The following is a 25,693-nucleotide window of genomic DNA, read 5'->3' on the forward strand; positions in this document are numbered from 1 at the left end:
AAAGTACCTTTGGACACTCTGCTCTAATTTCAGTGGCACACACACATTGTACTTCAGCAGTATCATGCTATATAGATAGCTTGTGAAAAATGCAAATAAGCAAGTAGAAGGTGCAGTAGACTTAACAGCAGAAATTGGCAGCCACAAACATGTTACAGAGAAGAATTTGTTTAACAGTCCAGTGGCAATCTAGGCACTGTCAGTAATTCCCTAAGCAGGCAACAATAGGAGCACTAGCAAGAACAATTGGAAATTGTCCTGTTTTCTAGGCTCTTCATGTCACTCTTTGAGCATGTCACTTCAAATGCTCCAGTATCTACAGATGAGCAGCTGACATTCAGGATTTAGATAGTGAACTGCTGTTTCTTTTGTGACTGTCCCAGGATGAACTCTCCTGCATCTGCCTCTCAAATTTTAAAGGAAGATAGTGCCTGAGCAAAAAGGTTACTAAGCCAGTTACTGTGCATAGAAAACTACATACTCTGACGTAGATTTTAAGGTTTCTTGGGACACATTAATATCCTAAAAGCAGATCATTTAGTAGCTATCAAAAATCAATGGGAAATTAATAGCTTTTCCATTTAAGGTGTCTTGCGATATAATAGATTGTGCGTGATGATAAGACATCACAGTGCTAAAGCAATCTGCATAATTGTAGCAATTCCCAGAATTTCAGTTGCACACTAACAGAATTGTGGTTTATGTAAATTTTGACTTGATTTTCATTTGAGGAAACTGGCTATGCCCTCTACTAAGTGCCATGCCCATTTAGTTAAAATTTGGCCTATTTTTCTGGGTTCTGCTTAGAATGACTTGTTCTTTGCAGAAAATGTAAAAGTTATGTTGAAAAAGGAAAAAAAAAAGCAAACTACTAGTTGTCATGATAACTTTGGTCCTCTGAGAATGTCAGCTCAAGAGAAAGGGGACGATACGAAGGTGGAGTTCTGTTTTCATGTGATTCTTAGCTTTAGCAGAAGTCGCTGATAAAGCTTGAGGCAGCACAGTGCATTGAACATACAGTCCCCAGAAAGATTATTCTTGCAGGGTTGGATGCTGTTCTCCACAGATCTCAACTTCAGTGATGGAACTGAAAAACACTCTGCAAGTATTTATAAGCTAAAGCAGCATTTTAAGAACACCTGTATTAGTACAATAAAGAATTGCATTTACTCTTCAAGATTAATCCCTCTCTTCTTAAAAAAAGTAGAACAAAATATCTTTTTTCACAGCACTATGAATATAGTAACTGGTTGGGCTACATATAAATACTTTTCATGCAAGAAAATACCTTTGATTTAACCTAATCATAATTATGTTTTGTGCAGCTTTGTCCTGATACCCAAACTAAATTGAATGCAGCTTATGTATTTGGAACAACTTACCAACAAAGTGTGAGTAAGAGATAAAACACTATTCTGAATTTTGAATTAAGTTTTTTTCATACATCATCAGTAATTCAGTGCCTGTTGAAGGACCTCTGGAGCTTAGCCGTAAGCTGCAACGTGGATTTCTTCCTTGTGAAACTGTTGCTGATTTTAATTTATTATTGACTGAAATAAATGTCGTTTTAAAAAAATTATGTAAGTGTACATCACAAAACTTGCTTACTGCATAAGATAATCAAAATTAATTGAACTGGCATTTGTGTTAGTGAGCTTGTGTATACTTAGATGCTAAATTCAGTCAGCCATAGATGTGATTCTGACAACCTATCTGGGCAACCTGCACCACTGCTGGGTGACCCTAACAGTGAAAAAGTGTTTCCTGATGCTTAGAGAGAGCCTTCTGTTCCAGTTGGTGCCTGCTGCCTCTGGTCCTGTCACTGGGCTCCTCCCTTCTGGTATTTGTAAACATTAGTAAGTTCTCACCTGAGCCTTCTCATCTCCAGGCTGGACCATCCCAGCTCTCTCAGCCTTTCTTCATAGGTTGATGCTCCAGTCCCTTCATCATCTTAGTAGCCTGTGCTGGACTGTATCAAGTAGCTCCATTTCTCTCTTGTACTGGTGAGCCCAGAACTAGACACAGTACTGTGCAACTCCAGTGTTCATGCTTCTTGACTTCGGTGTTTATGCTGTTTCAGATTTTATGTCTGTGAAATTTTCTAGGAATTCTTTTCTAATCTGTTGAGAAATGTTAGCAGAGCTTCCTTCTCAGCGTCAGTCATTCTGGTCACTGCGATAATTTCCAAGGGGTTTGTATAAAATCATTCGGATTTTGTAATTGCTTGCAAATAGCTGGAATGCCTTGTCTTTTGTGAAGAAGTGGGACAGATTCCGCAATGACCTTGAAGGAGAAGAATCCACAACTTGAGAAAATCTTTAAATGGCTAAAGTGGTATTTTTATTTTAATGTTTTGTTCTTACAGTGCAAAATTTCAGTTTCCAAGATTTTATTGGATTTTGCTAATCCAATTTTTTATGACCTATTCCTTGAATATAATGGTGACAATGGACAACAATATCTTTGGGACGTGCCAGTTTTAAATCTGAATCTTCAGTACAGTGAAATATTTGTTAATCAAGGTAAGACTGTCATAGTAACATTTTGTGAATTCAGATAACTTTTGACTAACTTCAAGTAGAAAGAATTTGTATTAATTACTGTTAGTGAGTTGTTTTCAAGATACCACAACACATCATAACTTGTTTCTGTTTTAAGAACTTAGTATTTTGTGGGCAGGTTCTCATGTTAAGTGCAAACTTTGCTTGCATACACCAGCGCAGTCGATTGATTTCATTATGTATTTGTTTAAGTTGGAAGTAAGTAATTTTACATCCTGGATACAGTTAGGTGTATTATACAGTTATATGTATCCTTTCTAGTAGATTTCATTCTCTTTGTATGTTGAATTAGTTTCTTACATATTATGAGACGGTCATGTTTTTTTAAAGGCAGTAGTATGAACAGCTGGCTTCTGACTCGTCGATTTTTTTTGGTGGACGCACTAAGTGGAAAAGAGAATGATTTGGAAAAACTACCAAGAGTACTTCGGATTGCTAGCAAAATAACAATAAGGTGATTAGTTGCATATCATATGCATAGTTACATATGCATATACATAGTGCATAGAAAATACAGTAGATTTTGTGCAGTCTGCATTTTATTGTCATAAAAGAAAGTTGTTTTATTATGTTGTCTCTAATATGCCCTGTGTTACTTTTTCCATTGTATACTTGGAAATAACAAGAGTTTCTGTAGGTTGTTCTGATGAGTGGGTTAGCAAACACAGCACTGACTTGTGGGGATTAAAATTACTGTGATTACATTCCAGGTATGATGGATCACTCTATGTATGCATAATGCAAGTTAGCAGGCATTCATTCATCTGGAAAGACCTAAAAGCTCCTGTTAATTCTTTTTCAATGTATATGTTGCTGACTCTACAAAAATGCTGCTTCATACTCTATATTGGGTTTTTGCAGTAGTTTTACAAACTCTGTTGCATATTGTTATACAATCCAGAATAGGCTTCAGAGTAGTCCTTTAACTGAAATTGTGAGACTACCTGCTAGGGTCATTACTGATGGTTAATCTCCACTGGAATGTGTTTTGGAAGAATCTTTTTTTCACCTTCTTTATGTAATGTCTTTCTCTAAGATGGCAATTTTAAAAATTGAGATCTCCATTTTTATTCAGCTCTTCTCAACTTACTAGTTAAAAAGATGGCTGAGTAGCACAGAGTATTGATCCATACAAGTAACCATCTTGAAGATTTATTTAATGTTACCAGCTCCATTTGCTAAGGATTACATACTACATTATTTAAAAAAAATAAGGATTGCTTATGTATCTTAGGAGAACACCCTCCCACCTCACCCCTTGTTAAAAATCAACAGACACATAGGAAAGGTCATTCTGTAGTGTTTTGAGAAAAGTTACCTTTTGGAATTGACTTCAGTTGTGGCTATTGTAATGTGAGCAGTAGGTAAAGATTGATTCAGGTATTTTCTTACAAATAAATAATGTTCCCCAGTTGTTTCTTTTTATGTATATAAGTCCGTGCCTTCGTACACTCCTGTTGCTTTTAAAATGTGAATTGCCATGTTATTGAGTTTGTAACTCACATTTGATTGATCAGGTTGCTCTGTCCATTTAGTGTTTTCTTATTAGTACAATTTCAGTTAATACTTTCCAAGCAACTCATCCATTTTCTGTATTAAAAATAATACTCTGTTTATATTGCTGCAGTATTCGTCTGGCATCCCATAATCAGAGAGGAACTATCTACCCTCCTCTGCTTACTATTGCTTACACAGATGTGCTTGTCGAAAACCCTGAAACCCAGAGTGTGATGGTGAGATCTATGTGCTTTCTTAATTGAACTGATTTGTTAATCACACTTTTCAAACCAAAGTCAAAAGACATCTTAGGGTAGATAGAGACTTAAGCTAAAGGGAGCAATTTTGGTGCTGCATGGCAGTTTTTATTTCAGTCAGGCTGGAAAAAAATGGTATCTGAGCTATGTAGAGCTCACTATGATTTTGCATATTTGGGGTAATTACATTGAAGTTGCTTTTAATCAACACTAATGAAAGGGCAAGTATCAAATCTTTGGTGTCTCAGAAGGAAAAAAATACGCACATTTGGAAGGATTCTGATTAGATACAGCTAGTAACTTTCAGGCAGCAGGCATCCATCCCCAGCTTTACTGTTGGTAAAATCTGCACTAGGTATAGCAGAGCACATGCCAACACTTAAGTTTGGCATAGTAGCAAAATAGGTTGTATGTGCACAGTAAAAGAAGATACACGTTGTACTTATATAATAGCTGTAGATGGGAATTCCCACCAACTAAAGTGTGAAAACTCCCATTGTCTATTATGGTTGTAGCATTTCAGAATTTCCATGCATGTTTACTTTTTGTATCTTAATATTCAGGTTTCCTTCTCAGTCAGTTATGAGATGAATCAGTCAGAGGCTCAGGTTCAGACTGATGTAAGTTGTGTTTCCCTTTAATTCATCAATATAATGATTTACTTATGTTTTGTATTTTTTAAAAACATCTGCCAATAACTTTTCATTCTCTTCAGATCACGCTGGGTGTGTTGGGTGGGCTCGCAGTGTTATGGTCCCTTCTCAAGACTGCAGGCTGGAAGAGGCGCACAGGAAGCTCTATAATTGACTTGCAGGTATGAACAGCTGACAACCTAAGAAGGGAGACATCTTCCTCTTTTTAAGGAGACCTTTGCTATCATTATAATATGATATAACTGTTCTGTTTCGTAAGGCAACTGAAATAATTTCTAGCCTAGCTGCGTGGAAATGTGACCTGGAGTTAGGCTTACTTGAGGAAGTAGGGTTGGTTTTTGTTTTGGTTTTGGGTTCTGATTTTGTCATTTAAAAAACACTTTTGCTAAAAATCAAGGTATTTACAGAACTATTCTGATCAGTTGAGTGGGCTTACTGTTCAGGTTAATTCTTCTTTGAACAAAGACCAGCATGTAGGAGTTTCAGATACTGAATGTACCATAAATATCTGATCGCAGCAGAAAAAGTTTGTTCAAGGCTTCTTTTCAGTACTAGTTTCCTGTAGTGTGATGACATTTTATATGAATGCGCATATGCATTACTTGATTAGTTTTACAGATCTCTACAGTGTGTTTTTATAATTGCAGACAGTTTTGAAGTTCTTACTGTTTTATGCTGGAGACCTTGCCAACGTTTTCTTTATCATCACAGTGGGCACAGGGATTTATTGGCTTGTGTTCTTCAAAGTAAGTGTTTTTTCCAGATCTGGGGGTTATGAAAACCTATTAATATTGAATATATTTTTACACAAGAATTAATTTTCTTTTTTTTTTTCTTTTTTTTTTTTCTGGTCAGACTGTTGAGGCAAGTTCTATATCAAATCCTGTTTTGTGTGCTGAAATTTCTGTGTTGACGTGTTTCTTTTCCTTCGGATTCATTGTACTTGCAGTCTGCTTAATAGTCACTTCAAATATTTTACAAATTCCAAATGATTGTGCATTAAATATTGATCTGTTTCTACAAAATGTTATTGGCTCTTAAGCACTTAGTACTTTGTTACTTATGCCATCCATACTATTTCAATATAACTTCTCAATTATAGGGTCAGCAGTTTGTCTCTGTCCTTTTACCACTTCCATCTCAAGAAGAAGATTTTGTTACATACATAGCATGTGCATTTAGTTTAAAGGTAAGTATTTTTTTGCTCAGGCATTAAAGACGTTTCAACATACGCTTCTGTATATTTTCTGTAGGCTTGTTTTTAAACATCTTGTAGAGTTCATTTTATTGGTGTATAGATGTAAACAATTATTTTACTTTAAGAATTAAGTAATTTTCCCACAGAAATTTGTTTTGTGGAGTCTTTATATGGAAGCAACTGTCTAAGGAAGATGATCTATGGAAAATTATTCTTTCAAGGATAAAGGTGTAAAGAAACCAAATAATACCATATCAAGCAAGCTAGTGCTTTCTTTTAAAGCAGAACATAAGTGCTGCCAGTTCCTTATTAAAAGGAAGACACTAGAATAATTATGTTCAAACATACTTGTAGAATTCCAGGATCAGTATTCTGTCATCATGGGATATACAAGTATTTTATTAATTATGGGTATTATATTGCATTGGAATTTATAATACATGTTAATAGGTTATGGGAAAATACTTAGTCCTTTTTTTTTTTTTTTTTTATGTTTAATGAATGACTTGTGCAAGGACTGTTTCTTCGTCTTTGTCTATATGCTTTTGCTGTCCTTACTTGTTACATTTCTCCTTTTTCTTTCTTAGGCTCTGCAATTCTTACAATTGCTGGTTTCACAGCTTACTATAGATATTTTCTTTATTGACTGGGAAAGACCTAAGAGCAGAGTTGTTAAAGGAGTTGAAGGTAACTCAAACTTTGCTTGTTTGGATGGCCAGCTCTGGTTAAGTTCAGATACACTATCAAGTATTAAATTTCAGAGCTTTTTTGTATGTATTCTTTTTAGGTGAAGGTGTTATTAAAAGTGCTGCTGCACCTGTGAGCATATGGAGGACCTATTTTGTAGCAAATGAATGGAATGAAATTCAGACAGTGAGGAAGATAAACCCTCTTTTTCAAGTGTTTGCAGTTCTTTTTTTTCTGGAGGTACTGTTATTACTATTACTATTAAGTTTTTATGATTCACAACAAGAGTGTAACATAAGGGTCTGGTTTTTAACTCCTGCATTCTCTGGATAACCTTCAAGTTCACATGAAAACATATAAATTTTTAAATACATTTTTAAATTGATATGTATAGGTCATTACAATAATTTATTAAGGAAGACTTGGGGGAAAACAAAACAACCCAACCATTAATTAGCTTAGAAACCTCTGTTAGTTTTGTTTGGGTTTTTTTAAGGTAATGAGTTACCCTAAATGGCTTAAGAGACTGATAAATCTGTGTACACACTCAATTCCATGTTTGCCTACTGGCTCTCTCCTGCATCAGTCAACAGCTTTATTTCAAGTTTCATATTTATCTGAACTGTAGTGACCTTTCATAAAGCAGGAAATGAAATGTGCCAGTTCTGTTCCTGATGGCATAACACAAGGCAGTATGCCTTCAGATACAGCTTAAGGACACATGAGAAATTGTGCTTTAGCTTTTAAAAAACATACTGTTTTGTTTCCTCTGCAGTTTAGTAAGTACTATTACTTTGGGAAGTATTCTTAAAGCATGTAGCATATAGTTATTTATGTGAGGTTCTTATATATTTCTAATACATTTTTATATTTTTTTTTAATTTCCTATTTTTCTTTATAATTAAATACAGTAAATACACCCAAGCTTTCCTCATTCACTACATCAGTAGGTCTGCTGTTGGTAAACACAGGCCAGGACCAACTTAGGTGCCACGTTACAAGGAAAGAATGGGAAAAAAGAGAGAGCATGTATTCCCCAAACTAATCTCATGTTACTGTGTGTAAGCTGCTGGTATTACCGCAAGGGAGAGCCTACTCTCAGTACAGACAGATTATCATCTTGCTCTATAACTACCTCTATGAATTTCTCTCTGAAGAACCCCTTTCTTGCCACTGATGGTGGAGAATGTCATGAAAGATAACTAAATAGGCTAAATCAGTGTTTGTGGAAACCTCAGATAATCCTTATAACTTTCATTGCTATGCTGAAGATTGGAGCTTAGTTTCCCTAGAAGTATAATGCACAAGGGCAGATATGGCAATCAGCTGCTTACTACAAGAGGGAACTTCTGTAATGCCCCAAGCCTATCTTCTTGGGTTAGCAGTTTTAATAAAGTGACTGTTCCATTGTCATTAATCATTGTGACAAGCTGTATGGTAGTAGAAGACAAGCCAGGAAAAGTAATAATTGGAAGAAGTTGGAAAGCATAGAAGAAGGAGTCTCCCTCCCCACAAGCCTTGTGTCTGGCACCAAAGTAGTGGCTGGTTGCCATAGTCACTATAGCAGTGCTGACCACATGGCTGGTGCAGGTACAGTCTGGCAGCAAAATGGAGCTTTTCAATACTGTACTGGATCTGGCTGGGGTGGAGTTTTTTTTCTTCACAGCAGCCCATAGGATGTTGTGGCTAAAACGGAGTAACACACCAATGTACTGGCTATTGCTGAACAGTGCTTGCACAGCACCAAGGTCCCCAATGAACAGGCTGGGGCTGTGCAAGAGGCTGGGAGTACAACCAGGCCCCCCGCTAATCAAACGGGTATTCCATATGATGTACCATTATGCTCAGCAGTAAAAATGGAAGAGAGGGATTTTCTGGGAACTGGCTGAGCACTGGTCTGCTTGTCAGAGGTCATTAGGGATTGCCTTTTGTCAGGGTCCTATTGGAGAAAACGCCAGTGTCAGACCCTGTTTCAGTTCATTCTCCCTGGAGTGAAATTAAGATGCAAATGAGGTCAAGTACCGTAATTGATTAGTACGTTTATTACAAAAGGACAATTATTATAAAAAAGGGGAGTTATTGTAATAAAAGGGACAGCGATAGGACATATTTGAAAAAAGAGAGAAAATAAAGCAAGGATTCGAGGTGCAGAGAGAGAGAGAGTCACCACTATAGATCCAGCGGTGTCCCAGGGATCCGTTGTCCCCATCGTTGGTGGTAGGAGTCCCTCAGGGTTCGTAGTCAGTATTGGAGCAGAGTGTCCCCCAAGAGCCCGTCAGAGGTGGGTGTCCTCATGAAAGCATCCTTCTGGAGTCCCCTTGAAGGTACCCTGTGGAGTGTGTCCTGGAGTTGCCCTCATGGCCATGTCTCATGGATGGTGTCCCTCAGGGTCCCAAGTAGCCATCAGCACAGAGTGTCCTCACAGAGGTGTCCTTCTGGATTCATCCTCATGGCAGTGGTTCCTTGGCGTTGTGTCTCTTGGTGATTATCTTTTCCCTTTTTACTACAAGCTGGGGGAAGCACATCTGTTCTTCATGTCATGTGTTGCATGTTGCTGGTGGACCAGTTTCCCTGGTCTTGTAGTCAGCTCTTGTCTGGGGACACACACACATACACACACATGCATGTCTGCAGCAATTCTTGGGATAATGGGCAGCAGTTCCTCACACCAATCCTCGAGGTCATGGAGTCTTAGCTCTTTTCCAGTCATCCCTCAGGCAATGGATGGTGGAGTCCCACTTAAGCTCCTCACACCCTTCTCCCAGGCATTGGAGTCTTACCTCAACTCCTCCCACCCATCTCTGAGCAGCTTCTCAGACCAGTCTTTGCGACAACGGACAGTGGAGTCTGATTTCACACTCCACTTGTTGTGGAGGTTTTTTTCACCTTCTTCACTTTTCCTTGCTTCTTAAACTTCTTTATCTTGACTCTCAAGTTTTCTTGCTTTTGTTTTTGCTGTTCCCAGTCCCACTGTGGGGGGTAAAGCCACCACAAATATGTTTCCATGCAGCTGTGGTTCTGAATAGTTTACACATATTTCTTACCTCTGAAATGTTTCAAGATGTGGTGTTCTCTTCCCTCTTTTATTTGGGAACTTTTTCTGGATTCTTTATTTAAAATAGATTTGGCCATAAAGGCAGTGGAGGGAAATCTATTTCTGTTCAACAAAACAACTGGAATATATAGAACCAAAAAGCTGAAATTTGGCAGAAATAATATCCCTATGCAGTCCAACAGTAGAATCATTTGGAGTTTTTCAGTAAAAATCAGTGTTGAGTTTTCAGGAGATTTAGGTGCATATATTTTTGAATTTCTGTATCAATACATATACATACAGTATATGTTTTTAATCATGTTTCTCAGTAATAACAGTGGATCACGCAATTGGGCTCTATCATAGTGAACATGCTACTATTCCCAGGTCCATTTTTCCTAACTTGTAATTCGTACTTCCTGTTACAATGGAAACAACAGTGTCATAATTAATACTGTTCATTGCCTCATGTTGTTACATTGGCCTTCTTAATCATTTCAGGTGGTGGGATTTTCAAACCTGGCTTTAATGGATTCTTCTTCCAGTCTTGCAAGAAGCAGTGAGAGTTACATAGCTCCTTGGAGCCGCATTTTAAGATTTGGTGTGTCTGCTGCGGTCTGGTTGGCCGTTGCTGGCTTACAGGTATGGCAAACACATACATACTGAATTGTCATTTCCAGGCTGGTTCTTGGAAGCTAGAATATATCACTAGGCTATCCATACTAAGTATCACAGTACTGGGTATATTCTTAACTGTTTTGCTTGGTTTAGACTTTTAGCTGCTTTAGCATGGTACACCCCTAGAACTCAAAATGCATCTTGTGAGCCATGAGACATCATAGTTTGTAGCCACAATTTTAATCCTCTCAATGATGTGAATTTATGCAATTACTATGGCTTGTTTTAAACAACTTTGGAGCATCCTGTCCATGGCAGGGGGGTTGGAACTAGATGATCTTAAGGTCCTTTCCAACCCTAACTATTCTATGATTCTGTGACCTCCAAGTTCAGAATGGAAAGCCGGTTATTGCTACAACTTTACTTCTTAGAGGAAAGATGTCAATCCCATTTCATGGACTCTATTTGCAATAGTGGCCGTTATGGAAGTCTGTAATTTATGGGTGTTAAACTGTGAAGTTAACTGCTCAATAAAGTCAGATCTGATGAACTAATGAAAGAAAAACTGGTTGATTTTATTTCAGATTATATTTTTTTCTGTGTGTTATGAAAGATTTGTTGAAGATAAGATAAGCCAATTTGTTGATTTGTGTTGCGTGAGCAATGTAAGTATCTCTTTGTCTCATTTGTACAGTGGCATTTTTAATAGAATAATACATAAGATAGTTTTAAGGATATTAAATAATATTTATTCATTTAATTCGAGATTGCAAGCTAAAAGCCAAAGTAAATGTTTCTTTCAGCTAACTTTATTGGTGCAATCTACAAGAAAATTTCAGTTTAACTCTAAATGGAAAAGGATTCCAGAACTATAGGTATTGGCATGTTCTTCTAGGTGTGTGATTTTTAGGTTGTTTATGAAGTTAAGTTGGTTACATTTGCACATACAGAATTTAAAAGTAACAAATCATGACAGAATTTGCTGCCCTTGTGTCCACTGGTTTGCATTTTAGTACTTTTGTCTTATAGCCACTGGTATTATTTTATACCAGTTTCTGCTCCTATCTTGTGGTTGTCACTCAACAGCTGAACCTCATGATTGTCCCTTTTGGACAGTTACCAGCTTTTTCATGAATTTTCACTTGAACACATCTAAACTACTTTGCTTTCTCTAGTTTTAATATGGGTCTTGAAGCTTTGCACTGCAGGAATTCCTTTTTAACCAAAGAAGAGTGCAGTCGGAGCAGGTTGGATTGGCTCATTTGTACAGAACTTTTTAAAATACAGAGATTAACCCCTTTTATCAGCCTTTCCAGCCTGGTGATTCCTCTTCTGTGAAACACCCATACAGTGCATGGGTTGTCAAGAGAGTTAATTTGGGGGTTTATGTGATATACATAAACATTCTATCATACTGAACGAAATTCTATTAAATACAGTCTCCTAGGAGCTCAACTGGAATCATGCATATGTATTATGTATCACAGACATAATTTTTGAATCAAAATAAAAGTTAATAACTTTGCTTTAATTTTTTGGGCTCTGGAATTAAGTAGTGATCCTTGTTGATAAACTAAACTTGAAGCTGGTGTGTGTTTCTAGTTAAACATAGATAAAACTTACCAGTAGAAGAGTTACTTAATCTTTTTCTGCCATATTTATTTTGGTACCTGCCTACTTGGTATATGTAGAAGGTCTTGCTGGTCTCCACTGGGAATTCAAGCATTAATAATAAAGTTATAATTTTTAATTAAACTATACTTCTTTTCCCCCATCTCATTTAGATTTCAGTGTTTCTCTTGTCACACAGCTGCTTTGGTTATTATATCCATGGTCGCTCTGTGCATGGACATGCAGATACCAATATGGAAGAAATGAATAGGAACCTAAAGAGAGAAGCAGTAAGTAAAAGTGCTAAAGTTTGCACCTGCTCTAGTTATTTATTTTATAAAAATCCCCTACATCTTTGCATTATGGGTCTGCACTTGTGCGTTGCATTGCACCAAGCTGTGATTGATACTTAAAAGATACCACCCGTTGGTATGTATATATAAGAGTCAATAGTTCTTTTAATTAGCTCTTTACTCTCTCTTCTTCTGATACTTCTTCATATTCCGTAGATAGATAATTTCTGTTTATCTAAAAAGCCTTTTTATGTATCTAAGAACCTTCTTTTTGATATTGAAGCTTTTCATAAGCGCATAGCTTTCCTAATAAAGAAACATTTAATTTTGCAAGAAATTCTTTTTTTCCATCTCTTCTCCTGTGGTGAAACTTATTCTTTACTAAAATTAATTTCAGAAGTATTTTTTCTAGTTTTTCATATGTTGTACCTCTGCTGTGAGGTCAGGCAAATGTGAAATGTCTCATAGAAGATTGGAGCAATTTGCATTAAATTTCATGACATCTTGCAGATTTGTAGGGACAAGTTAGACAAAGGATATTGCTATTTCAGTGATAAATGGTCAGAAAACACCATAACCATGTGAAAATTAAACCTCAAACATTGAAATATATAGGAATCTCTTTATTAATATAATTTGCATAGGTGTTTTTCTGTATTTTTTTCCTAATTGCTTAGTTCAGTACGATTTTTGAAACGCAGCTTTTTCCCTATGGAGGTACCTAATTTTCTGTTTTCTTGGGGGGGTTAAAATTTATTAAATGTGGCTTGAAAAACATATGGAAAAAGTCAGGATCCAAAGCACAAAAAAAGCAGGACAAGTATAGGATAAATGATAAATATAAAGGAAAGGGCTTCAGAGTAGACGACAGAAGATGTATTAGAAGGTAATGAACTGAACAGGTGAAAAGAGGAATATAACTTTGTGACAGCAGGGGTCAGGATTTCATGTTCTATGAAAATCTGGCTATAATAGAACCAAGAGTGCAGTCGATTCAAACATTTAGTACTATGTGTACATGAAAGAGAGGAAATGAAAAGCTTTTGATTTTTGGAGGTCTATGAATGACACAAATAATGTTTTAATAATTTACAATTGCTTTAATCGTATAGGAAAATCTGTGTAGTCAGAGAGGTTTGTTACCAAACACAGATGGCCAGACATTTCAGATGTCCATTTCAAGAAAAATGCGACTGCACTATGACAGGATTCATGAAACCCTGACAAGAGTAAGTGAGACACTTGTATTTTGTTAATGTTATTTAAAATACATAATTTTTCCACTGAAGTCATGGCCGTGTTATATTTCAGAGACGTGGTCCTGCTAGGCTGTTGGACTCATCTGCAAATACTTTTGAACAAAGCACAAGGGCGTACAACACCATGAACAAATTTCTCAGTTCTTTTATTAATCACGTATGTATTTTGACATTACTGTCTTAAGGAAAAAGACTAAATATTGTAAATCAGACTGTAATTTCTCTTAAAGCATATGTGCTTAAAGATTTGTTGTTAAAGACTGGATCAGTGCTTCATTCAAGAAAAATAACTGGAGTACTGTCTGGCAGTACAGCCTGTTGTTAAAAATGACAAATCCTTTTTTGTTATGTACTTTTTTTTTGTCTTTGAATAGACCAGTGCTTTTTTTCATTCACAAAATGAAGCTATACTTCACTTTGTAGCAAGTACTTTTTATTTGAAGTCATAAAACAACAAGTATTGTTTTTCCTTTTCTTATAGGCTCATAAAGAAATGGATTATATTGTTAAAGATAAGTTGCTGTTTGAACGGATTCTTGGCATGGAGTTCATGGAACCAATAGAGAAAAGTCTTTTTTACAGTGGTAAAAAGATTTGCGACTCAGTATTTGTACTGTTACAAGTATATAGGTTTCTGTGTAGAGTCCTTTCCCAGAATTTACAATCTAAACTGGACTTTAGAGAAGGAGGGGTCATTAAATAATCGCTTGTGAGGGAGGGACTGAAGAGAAGTTCTCCAGGTTACAGAAACCCTATTTATATTTTGTCACTCAACTGCAATGATTTTTCTCTTAGGCAACTGAAAAGATCTCTCTGTAGATATGGGCACACATATATGAAGTGCTCCTTTTGACTTGCTGTCTGGATCCAATATGCACCTTGGAAATGGCAAGAAGACCCACAATATTTAAATAGCTTCATGCTATTTTTTAATATATAGTACCAAACTTCTTATGGAACAACTAAAAGTGCAGAAAGACAATTTCTCTACAGAGGATGTTGATCACATTCAGGATGTTTTAGTGGAATACTTGGTGTTAATACACCACACATCTGTGCAGACTCCACTGAGTAATCTGGGCTCTTGAATATTTTATTTTGGCACTTTTTAAATATTGCTAATGCTTACGGCAAAAAATGAGTATTCCAGCAGAAACAGGGATGACACCAGTTCTGATTCTGGTCCCTGGAGCTACACAAGGTCAGTCAGACATGGGTTTTTCAGTGCAACATCCTGAATCCCAGCCCTATGCTAAACTTAGCCATAAGGGTTTCCAAGTGACCAGTACATGTGTTAAAAATAGATTTAGTGAAAGTTCTTGACCATATCTCAACCTTCAACCTAGGTTCCTAAATCAGAACCTCTGGAAGATTGATGCTGTGGAACACCAAGGCTCTAAAAACCTTAACCTATTAATAATTACTGCCAGGTGACCAATACCTGCATCACTAGAATCCTCATCCAGTGTTAGGTCCTCCACTTCCTCAACTTCCTCCACGTTCTGAAACCCAGAATCCTGATTTCCTCCATTAACAGATGTGGTCTGAGGACCAGTATCCACACTACAGTGAAATATGAGCTATAAACTTAGGCCCAAAACCAACCAGCTTCTTCAGTTCCTGAGCTGTACAGAAGCCATCAGAAATTATCTGTGAAAGCCTCACTTCAGACCCCGATTCTACCCCTAACCATAAAGATGGCCATCACCTGCATGAAAACTAAACATTAGCTAGTGATCTAAGATGATGCAAGCCCTCGTTTTGAGACCCTCAAGTAACTTGGCTCTCGTGCCTGTTACTTAGAATTTATAAATTCTAAACCTTATCAGAACTGTAATCCAATCCATAGCTGTTACCAGATAACTATTACACATCCTAAATATGTCATTATTCTTATATAACAGCAACTGCAGATTACATCACTGAGCTGTGCAGAGCTTTTCCTGCTTTATGACACTGGGGCTGCAAAAGCTGAAGCCTAGTTTGAATTTCAAACCTTGCTGTGTAACCAGTAATACAGCACATGCTTTCCAACAAGCCCTGGTTGTAGTCTGGTATTTGCGGTCAGTTTAGATGTCTGAGCTACACCTAATTCACTAAAGGCTTGGGCTCTCCTCCCCTGTCATGGTGAAGCACTATCTTTAGTAATAAGTATTCCCAGATAGCCAGTATCTGCCTTATAACTAGGACTTGCTTCAGCCTCATTCTGTGATTCCACATCTTGCAAAATCATAGAATAGTTTGGGTTGGAAGGGACCTCCAAGGTCATCAAGTAGAGGCCCCTGCAGTGAGCAAGGACATGTTCAACTAGATCAGGTTGCTCAGAGTCCCGGACCTTGATTGTCTAGAGATAGGACATCTACCACCTCTCTGGGCAAACTGTGCCAGGATTTCACCACCCTCATTGTAAAAAAATAATTCTTCCTTACATCTAGTCTGAATCTCCCCTCTTTCAGTTTAAAGCCCTCTCCCCTTGTCCTATCACTTGTAGGCCCTCTTAAAAAGTCTGTACCCACCTTTTGTATAAGCTCCCTGTAAGTACTGGAAGGCTGCTCTAAGGTCTTTCTGGAGCCTTCTCTTCTCCAGGCTGAACAAGCCCAACTCTCTCAGCCTTTCCTCACAGGAGAGGTGCTCCATCCCTCTCATCATTTTTGTGGCCCTCTTCTGGACCTGCTCCAACAGATCTGTATCTTCCCTGTGCTGAGGGCCCCTGAGCTGCATGCAGTTACTCCAGATAGAGTCTCACCAGAGCACAGGGGCAGGATCACCTCCTTTGACCTGCTGGTCGCGCTTCTTTGGATGCAGCCCAGGATATGATTGGCTTTATCAGTCATTCCAAAACCCTGTTGTAAACCCCAGGTCTACTTAGCCATAAATATTGTCAGGTATGCAACAGCTGAGTTAGAATTAACTGTATAAGCATGATGTGATGTCTCCAAATTGTGCATTAGTCAACAAAGCTTTGGGCTTTTGATTGCCATTGTTTCAAGGTTTATAATCCTATGGATTGATATAAATGTATTCTTTGATGGTTTAGACTGCCACGGTTCCCAGTGTTTTAAATACAAATCAGGATTTCATGGCAGTACGTATACAATTTATAATAAAAACATGCCGTTTCCAATGAAACTTGCACTAGACTTTTTTTCTGAAAAAGGGAAGAAGTGTTCCTTTCTCTTTTGAAAGTGGTGCTTTTTGATAGAGGAGTGGGTAAGTGGTCTAGACTACTTCTGCTATGAAAAATGTATTTTAAGCTTAAAAGACCCATTTTTTTTGTGAAACTGCTAATCAGCAAACAAAAGATAATGTCAAGCTTTCCTGTTTTCTTATCAGCTTTCTCAGTGTGCACTGATGAACTCCATGAACTTCCAATTCACAGAAATAATATGGTTTTGACTATTATTTTCTTTCTGTAGATGAAGGACAGTCCTTCAGTGATGTTCTCTATTACGGCAATGAAACAACACTGCTCATCTTCGATATCCTGTTTTTCTCCGTTGTGGACCTGGCTTCCCAAAGTTTTGTCTTAGCAGCTATTCTAACCTATTTGCAACAAGAGGTAAATTTCTATTTAAGAACACAGTCATATTTGAAAAGCCTGGGTTAGTGTGGCAGTATATGCAGTCAACTACATAATTAAAGCAGTAAGTCAGCAATATGTGGTGATAGAGGACTATACTGAGAGCTTATAAAATATATATATATATAAAATATATTAAAAGGCTTGTGAGAAATTATTTTTATCCACATGCCTGTCATGAATAAAGAGGCTACAAATAACCTTCAGTAGAAAACAAATATCTGTTGGGATTAATCACACATAATTATATCATATTTCAGGGTGGAAAGAGATTCAGAAATGTTTCGAAAACACTGAAGGGAGTTAAGCACCTGATTTGTTCATGTTATTTACAATTTAAAGATAATACGAAGTTACTACTTTATGTTAAGTTACTGAAACATTCTGTTCTAAGCATTTCTTCATTAATACATTTTTTCTAAAATGTTCTTAGATATTCAGGTTTATTCGTAGTACACTTGGGCAGAAGAATTTGGCATCCAAAACCCTGGTGGATGAAAGATTTCTCATTTAATTAAGAAGATGGAAAAATTTGTTGAGGAGTTCATGGTGGATGTTATGTCCATGACCAAAGCATCTCTGACTGCAGATTAATTCTAGTGCACTTTTCAGTAATAATAGCATGATGGTTTTGAAAAGGATAATTTTTTATATTGTATGCTATTAAACTTTATTTTTGTGTATTTACAAATATTTTTTGAATGTATGAGCACTAAGCCATAGGCTATTAAAAGGAAAGGCACATGAAAAGAAGACAGAAGTAAACTTAACTGTTGTTATTAGTAAAATAGGGTAAATATTATTTGATGATTTTTGGTAAGACAGAGACTGCTTTTTTTTTCTGACAATCCCTTACATCTTTTTTATTATTTTTAATTTATTTTGAGGTATAATGTTTATCAAACACATTTCCAGTTTTACACCGCACAGGATTTTTTCTCAAGTAAGCTACTATTTCAGAAGGACTTTTTAAAGATCACTTATTTGTAGCGACTCCAACTTGAAATTTGAGCTGTTCTTTACTGTGTGATAGTATTGTGTGCTTTTGTCTCTTCTCTTCAAGTCTTTTCTTGGATGTGGACTAGACATGACAAAGTTTCTGTGTGTTTGAGATTCAGTAGTGTTTCAGTGATGCAGAAAACCAGGTTAGTTATGATAGAGCAGCGGAGATGCTTATAGGTACTGGGGGTTTGTTCCTGATCTTCTGTCATCTGATGCGAAATGCGTGAGGAAGTAATAGTAATGCTTCTGTGCTGTTTCCACACAAGTGAAACAGAGGCAATCATCCTTCTAGAAGTGTTTTCACAGGTGCCTATCTATGCTCATGTATCTCTCTCTCTCTCTCTCTCTCTGAACTTTCTGGCTTTATTATCTTTAGGTATAACCCAGAGACCATAATCATTTTACCATTATCATACTTTTAGAATTTAAATAAGTTAATAATTATTCAAGTGCCACTTATTAAGTATTAAGGGAGATTATGAATGGCCTTCAAAACACCTTAAAGTGAGGTGTCTACCTCCCATTTGTACCTCTGAAAAGTCTCCCTGCCTTTTTTAAAGTATGTTTTTCAGTAAATGGTTAAACATGAATAGTGTTTGCTATTTTTATAGCTGTTAACTGTCTTTAGATGATTCCACAAGGGACTTTCACCAGCAAAAACACCATAAAAATGTAAGCCAAGGTAGTGTCCTTATTCCAGAACAGAAACTGAGGACATGATTAGCTGGACCTAGCAGATTTCCAGTGCCAATGTGCTCATCTGGGTTGAAGCAGCATTGTTTCAGGTGTTTCTTGGCTTTACAAAAAGGAACATGTTCTCATTTTGATACTACGTCATATTATCATGATCTTAAACCTACTGGAACATGGACCTAAACCTCAGGGTCACTGTGGCTCTAATGTATTTGCTTTTAGTGTTGGCAAAGCGTGTGTAACTTGCTAGTTCAATATAGTTGCTATTAACTGATAGGACATGTCTGTCAGTAAGTCTGTAGCAAGAGAGGTGACTGAAGAGTTGATTTGCAGCAGGACACTCATTTATCAATATGCAGTTTAGCACGGACATTTCCATGTCTTGCTTTCCTTACTTCTGTCTGCTTATGTGCACAATGCTTAGTTTGTTGGTGCACACTATGCTGCAAAAAAAAGGCACAAATACAAAACTTCCAACAGTGAAGTGCAGCAGGGCATTAGCAAGGCAAAATTAAGCTCACATGATGCCCATGTATTTCTTTGGTCCATACCTTTGCATAGCTTAGCTAAACTTAATTTTCCAGCTCTTACAAGTCCTACTGAAATGTCAGTGTACAAGAGGAAATACACTCTTTCTTATGTGACCATATTTGTTCAAGGTGACTGATGTGACTAAAGGGGTGTAGAAGATTGCTGTGGTCCATAAGTGATCAAGTACGACCCTAATGAATTATCCTAATAGAGATCTTTTCTTATTGTCAGTTTCCAGCAATAGTACTGTACATCACTGGCAATGGTAACAGGCTCAGGCTTTTTGTCTGTGTGAATTCTGATGATGTGTTCATAGTCATGAAGGTATTCTAGGGAACACAGCCACACTTCAAATGTACCAGAATGGTCTGACCTAGGACCAACTTCAGCCAGAATAGCTAAAACATAGTAACCAGACCAGGGTAAACCAGGGAATGCCTGCAAGCAAGTGCCATCTGTAGACACAGATTTGTAGTTTTAATTAGCCCAGTACCAGCAGAAATGGGGACATTTCAGCTCTCCCTCTGTACCCTGTTGTCAATGCTTTTGCTTAACCAGCGACACCTTTCTGTGCAAAAGTCATGCTTTGAGTTTGCTTTAGATAGGCCTTAAATTATATGCTGCTCAGAAGGGTATGTGAAAGCTTTGATGACCTTGCAGTTTCCAAGAACTACTGCTACAGGCAACTCTTGTTACCAATAAATGATAAATTAATTTGAAAACGTCAAAACAGTTCAGTTGCTTGGTGCCCTTTTCTCCTCGGTGCACACACTACTCTGTTGTGTTTTATTTTTCCAGGTCATTTATCTAAGCTGTTAATACAGCTAACATAGGCACTTTACATGATTTAGGAAATAATTACAGGAGTCAAAAGCTCCAGGTGTTCATAGCGTTCATAGATGCTTTTCTTCGTCCTTGCTGTCCAGTGAACACTTGAAATGCGTTGACTGTGCTTTGTTCTCCTATTGCTTGGTGTTTGTTCAAGGAATGTCTCTGTGACTGTATTTCCAACTTAATGTTTTTCCTTTTTTAAAATTAACATGCAGCTACACTGTGCTGTTCATGTAATGAGCGTCTTCCAGGTTTCTAAATGTTTTATTTAATCACATGGCATCTCAAACCCTCACATCTCTCCCTCTGAGCAATAAAATATTTTCAAGGATTGGAGTTGGTTTGCATTTGTAAAATCTGTTGACCCAAGCCCATAACGTGCTCTTCCTCCCATGAGCATGGGGGTTTCAGAATGGGGCAGGAGGCTGCTACTGTCTCTGCAGTGCAGAGAAGCTCTGTCAGGACGCATGTAAAAAGAGGACTGTCCAGTCAGTGAGGCAACAGAGGGCATGGTTTTGAATAGCCACGACTGATGGAATGAGATGGTTGCTTTTTGACAAGTATCTTAGGGGTTAGACACCAAAACAGTTAATCCCACAAATAATTATAACTTGTGCAGAAATTTCAGTACTATGTTTAAAATTCACAGGTTTCATTGACTAGTGAGGACTTGGTTGATTCGTATTTCACTACAGCATTCAGTGGCAAGTGTGTGATTGAGGTAAATGGTGAGAAGGGCAACTGGCATGACAGTCAGCATTCCTCCCTGCCCATCAACTTGCTGCAGCTTGGGCAGCGCAGCAATGCCATCCGTGCCAGGCTCAGGGGGTTGGCTGGCTGTGTTCAGTCTGAAGGGGGTGTATGGGCAGTGAGTGACTAGGGGAGGGTGACACTGGGATAATGCTCCTAAAAAAATCCTCTCTAAGATGAACTCTTCAATCTTACCTTGGTAGTGCTTCAGTAAGCTTTGGTGGTCTGGAGCCCTGACCACCTGTATCCCTCCCTCATCCAGACTGCTTTGCCTACTTACTGGTGCTGCACAAGCCCTGCCATCCACTTTGTTTTCCCGAGTGACCCCCATCACAGCAGGAATAGCTGTAAGTCTGGTAGCTGGGGACAGGTGAGAGATTAATTCGGAAACACTGGATGCTCAAAGCTCACCTGTGGAACAGCTCTGCAAGATCAGGAGCAGCACCAGGTTAGCTGACACTGAGAACTGTTCTCTTTTTAATCTGTGACAGCTAAGCCCACACCAGGCAGTCTCCTCACAACCTGTGGTGGTCATGGTATCAAAAGCAGAGGCTATATCTAAGCAGGGAGAAGGAAACATACGTGTCATAGCTCTAAAGCAGTTACTAGAAAAGCCTAGAAAACACGTAAGAGACAGATCTAGATGGTGTCTTTCTGTGGTTGGGTTCGGAGGAGGTTTTGCAAAAGTGCTATTACAGCACTTACTGAATTCCCATTTTACAGCTCTGTGTGGCAAGAAGGCTCACACAGTATGGAAGAAACAGGAATAAAAAAACCAACCTCTAACCCTGTTATTGTCTCTATGACCTTCCCACCCTGGTTTACAACTGCAGGAAAATAATCCTCTTCAAATCATGGCACGAAATAGGTCTCCAGTTCTGCCTGCAAATGCTGGCTGGAGATGTTTGCTTTGGGCTTTGCCTGATCCCTGGGACAAGAATTGTTGCACTGACCTTCCTCCTGAGCAAACAGCTCAGAATCTCCAGGAGCCTGGCCTGATGCCCCTTCCCACCTGTGCCCCACTGGGGCCAACGAGCTGGGATGAATGGATTTTGCTCTTTCACGTGCAGTGGTTTCCCCTGAATCCTCTCCAGCACCATGGAGCTACTGGGGCATGGTGGGGGGGGCAGCACCTCCCTCCATAGCCCCAGGGAGGATGGATCCAGGCACTGGCTTTGGGGCACATCCCCAGCTGCCACCCCTCCTACACCAGCCCTTCCCTTCACCACTTCCAGGTTCACCTGGGACCACAGACAGCTGAACCCCAGGAATCTTGGCAAGGGGTTGCAGAAGTTACGCTGCTATCTGTATGTTTAATAACAGCTTTGCTGGAAGCTCCATATTTATGGCATTGCCTTGGAAGATAGGAGCAGAGACGATGCCAGGAGAGTTACCTCATAGGTGTTTGTTTCTCCTGAACGTATATGGTCAGAAATTAGTTTCCATCTGTTTTCACAGTCTGAGACACAGTGCGCTTTTTCTTGGGAAGGAAAGGCTGCATTTCCTACTCTCAGTATTCCCTACCCTTCTGGACAGAATTAGCGCCTGGTCAGACACTCGTCAGTGCACGCAGACAGTGTTTTGTGCCCAGCTTGTTGTGCAGAGCTCGGTTGTATCATGGGGCACCCGAGCTTAGTGCAGAACTTGCTGAGACTCTGGGTTCTGCCCGCATCACCCCAAACCCACAGGGACAGCGAGGCATTGCTCTCCATAGGGATGAGACAAAGCCTGGCAAATTCCTCTGTGTAGACATGATCACAGTTCCAAAACAAAAAATAGAGTATTGTCTGCCCGGTTTGCACAGGCAGCTGGCACCCTTATTCCTGGCTAACACTGATCTTACTGCATGTTCTCTCTCTTAGGTGACATCCTGCCTTTGCATTTGCAGAGAGCCCAGCAATATGCTGTTTGGAAGGCAAAACACTAAATTCATTTGGAGGCTGGAGATGCTGTGATGTGTCTCAGGGATCTGAGAGCATGGTAATGGGAAAGAGCTGGATCTGAGACCTGTGGATCAGAACCATCTGGCCTGGCAACAGAAGGAGCAGGGTCCTGCAGTGGTGCTGTTTTGGAGCTGCAGATATGCAGCTGTGACACCACCACCCCAGTTACACAGGTTGCTGTAAGGGAGGGTCAGCTGCTGTCAGTGGGGAAGCTTTGCTTCCTTACCCAAACAATGCAAGCAAACAGCAATTTCCTCACCCTCTGTTGCTGTTTAGAGCCAGCCCTGCTCTCCAGTGGCGTACTCCTGACAGCATTAATAAATGCAGAGTGATGGCTCAGTGACACGCTTCTTGGAAATAACAATATTCATTGCCCACACTCACCAGATGTCAAGCCAGAAGAGCATATGAGGTAATGGAGCCTCTTTTGATGGTGCCACTGGGTGCTCCCAGCTCCACTGACCCAGCCCTGGATTCCCCACCACTGTCATCAGGGGCAGTGCTGCAGCCTCAGCAACCATTACCAGGGAAGGGCCGGGATGCTTAAAGATGCAGTTAAGCAGCAGACACATTTAAATGCATCTAGATGGAAGAGCAGAAAAGAGTTGATCCCCTCTGGGGAACAGCTTTTGTTTCCTGATGCTTTTAGCTTCCTCACCTTCCCTTTCTTTCCAGCAGTGCTCAGTTGCAGCTGCTTTAACTGGGAGAGCTTGAAATGAGTGCAGAGAACTTGGGAAGGTTAACCACCCCCCCACTTCCCCCAGTCATTGTGGTAACACTGGTAGCTATAAAAGCCGTACTGGAAACAGCAGCGTGTAATTAGAGGAGGTGGATGTTTCCACCCCCTGTGCCTGTGTACATGCTGCAGTGCAAAACCTTAGCTGCTTTTCACACCCCTTGTTGGTCTCTCAGCTCAAGGATGGTGTAATAGAGTCTGCAAGGAGAGCAAGCCAGCACTGCGGGTGCGTGTGCTCAGTGACAAACACCCCTAGAGACCAGCCCACCGCTGGGAACCAGCCCTGGCCCCTCACACTGTCTGTGCTATGGCGGTGCTGGGATGGATCCAAATGGGCAAGCAGCTCAGAGGGTTGCCAGTAGGCAAGGAGTCCTGGCAGGGCTTGCTGCCCTGCAGGGCCAGGATGATGCGGGTGGCACCAGCTGAGAGGAGGGGCAAGTGGAGGAGCCAGGTCTGGGAAGAGGTTCCCAGGGCAGGGGGCCCAGCTTGGCCCAAACGCACCAGAGCAAGGCTCAGCGTCAGCTCAGCTCCACCAGCTCTTCTGGCTGTTGTTTTCCATCTTGCAGGGAACACAAAGCAGTTCCAGCATGCTCCTTCCCTGCAGCCCCTTTGTCATTAGAGGAGCGTGCAGTAAATGTGAGTGCTGATCGTTTGGTACCACTGCGATCCCTGGCTGTCTGCAGCTGGCCTGCCTGATGTGTGCTGAGCTGGGATGAGAGTGGGGGACCCCAAGCCCATGCAGCAGAGGCACTCACCCTGTGCTGACACCTTCTCACACGGTTTTGTATTCAGATCTGACCCAAGGATTACCAGAGAGGCTCCCTTGTCCCAGCAAATATGGCATGTCTTGAGAAGGGTGCCTACAGCCCTGGATTTGCCATCTGCAAGCTGTGACAAAGGCTCAGGACACCCACAGCACATACGTGACTGCAGCCCGCAGGTGTGGTGTCTGGAGCCTAGACACACTGATACCCCTATTTGATCCCTGGGCTCCCTCCTGGGTGTGTGGCCACGTGTTTGGCTGCCTGTGTGTGCCCAGCCAAGGCAGCCTGACGTGTTTCCATAGAATGGCTTTGGCTGGAGGGGACCCTCAAAGACTGTCTAGTTCCAACCACGGGTATGGACACCTTCACTGGACCAGGTTGCTCCAAGCCCCATCCAGCCTGGCCTTGAACACTGCCAGGGATGGGGCAGACACAGCTTCTCTGGGCACCCTGTGCCAGTGTCTTACACTCTGACTCGTGGCTCTGCAACTGGTTTTACTCCTGCAGGAGAAAAAGTGTTTTTGTGAGCAAGTAGCTCCGCCCAAGCTGCTCTCTGCTAAATGCCAGTTTACGCTGGAGAGCATCTGCTTCAAGAGCCATTGAAGCTGCATTTGTCACTCGGGGTGAAACCAGCAGAAACTGCATGCACAAAGTGAAAAGCCTCCCATGATGAGGTAAACAGCAAGAGAAAAGCTGTGCACGTGCTGGGTTGAGGGGAAGGCGATGTGTCTGTGGTTCCTCCTGATAAACAGCAAAACCATCTGGAGCTCCTGCTAAGAAACAGGGAAACTCGTCTGCCTCTCCACGGGGCATCTTAACAGGCCAAAAAGCACTCTGAAGCAGTTTCAGGAAACATGTATTTACTGAGAGAAGATGCCATTTTAATTTAAGAACAGAAGCCAGCAGAGGGTATCTGCATCTAAATAACACAATGGTGCCCAGGCATTGCAAATCAAACTGTGCGGAGGCCTCTGCCATCAGCAAGGTGCGGAGCAGCAAGCATCTTCCTGCAGGGCTCCTGACACAGGCCTGGGTATCCCCAAAATGTACTTCTCTCCCCGAACCACCTCTCCAAACAAACCTGATGGCTCCCAGTGGGGGGGTCGGGGGGGCATGCTGGCTGCTTAAAGGTCAGCTCCCCTGGCCCCTGGGTGTTTGTAACCATCAGCCCAAGCCGGTAGGGTCCAGTTACGCT

General features: G+C 40.0%; 1 protein-coding gene across 1 annotated transcript in view; it reads left to right on the forward strand.

Annotated features, from left to right (window-relative positions):
• TMEM67 (transmembrane protein 67) overlaps positions 1-20,641 on the forward strand; it is a 32,449-nt gene extending 11,808 nt beyond the window's left edge. Inside the window, exons 12-29 of the mRNA XM_065668585.1 lie at positions 1,326-1,391; positions 2,366-2,522; positions 2,892-3,015; positions 4,189-4,294; positions 4,879-4,935; positions 5,031-5,129; positions 5,616-5,714; positions 6,071-6,157; positions 6,754-6,853; positions 6,954-7,093; positions 10,389-10,529; positions 11,090-11,170; positions 12,290-12,406; positions 13,522-13,638; positions 13,721-13,825; positions 14,150-14,252; positions 17,085-17,227; positions 17,682-20,641. Coding sequence (XP_065524657.1) covers positions 1,326-1,391; positions 2,366-2,522; positions 2,892-3,015; positions 4,189-4,294; positions 4,879-4,935; positions 5,031-5,129; positions 5,616-5,714; positions 6,071-6,157; positions 6,754-6,853; positions 6,954-7,093; positions 10,389-10,529; positions 11,090-11,170; positions 12,290-12,406; positions 13,522-13,638; positions 13,721-13,825; positions 14,150-14,252; positions 17,085-17,227; positions 17,682-17,762 — 1,923 coding nt within the window. The 3' untranslated portion in view covers positions 17,763-20,641. The remainder of the gene's footprint in view (positions 1-1,325; positions 1,392-2,365; positions 2,523-2,891; positions 3,016-4,188; positions 4,295-4,878; positions 4,936-5,030; positions 5,130-5,615; positions 5,715-6,070; positions 6,158-6,753; positions 6,854-6,953; positions 7,094-10,388; positions 10,530-11,089; positions 11,171-12,289; positions 12,407-13,521; positions 13,639-13,720; positions 13,826-14,149; positions 14,253-17,084; positions 17,228-17,681) is intronic.
• The last annotated feature ends 5,052 nt before the right edge of the window (positions 20,642-25,693 follow it).

The sequence above is a fragment of the Lathamus discolor genome, chromosome 2 (assembly GCF_037157495.1).
Source record: "Lathamus discolor isolate bLatDis1 chromosome 2, bLatDis1.hap1, whole genome shotgun sequence".
NCBI lineage: Eukaryota > Metazoa > Chordata > Aves > Psittaciformes > Psittacidae > Lathamus > Lathamus discolor.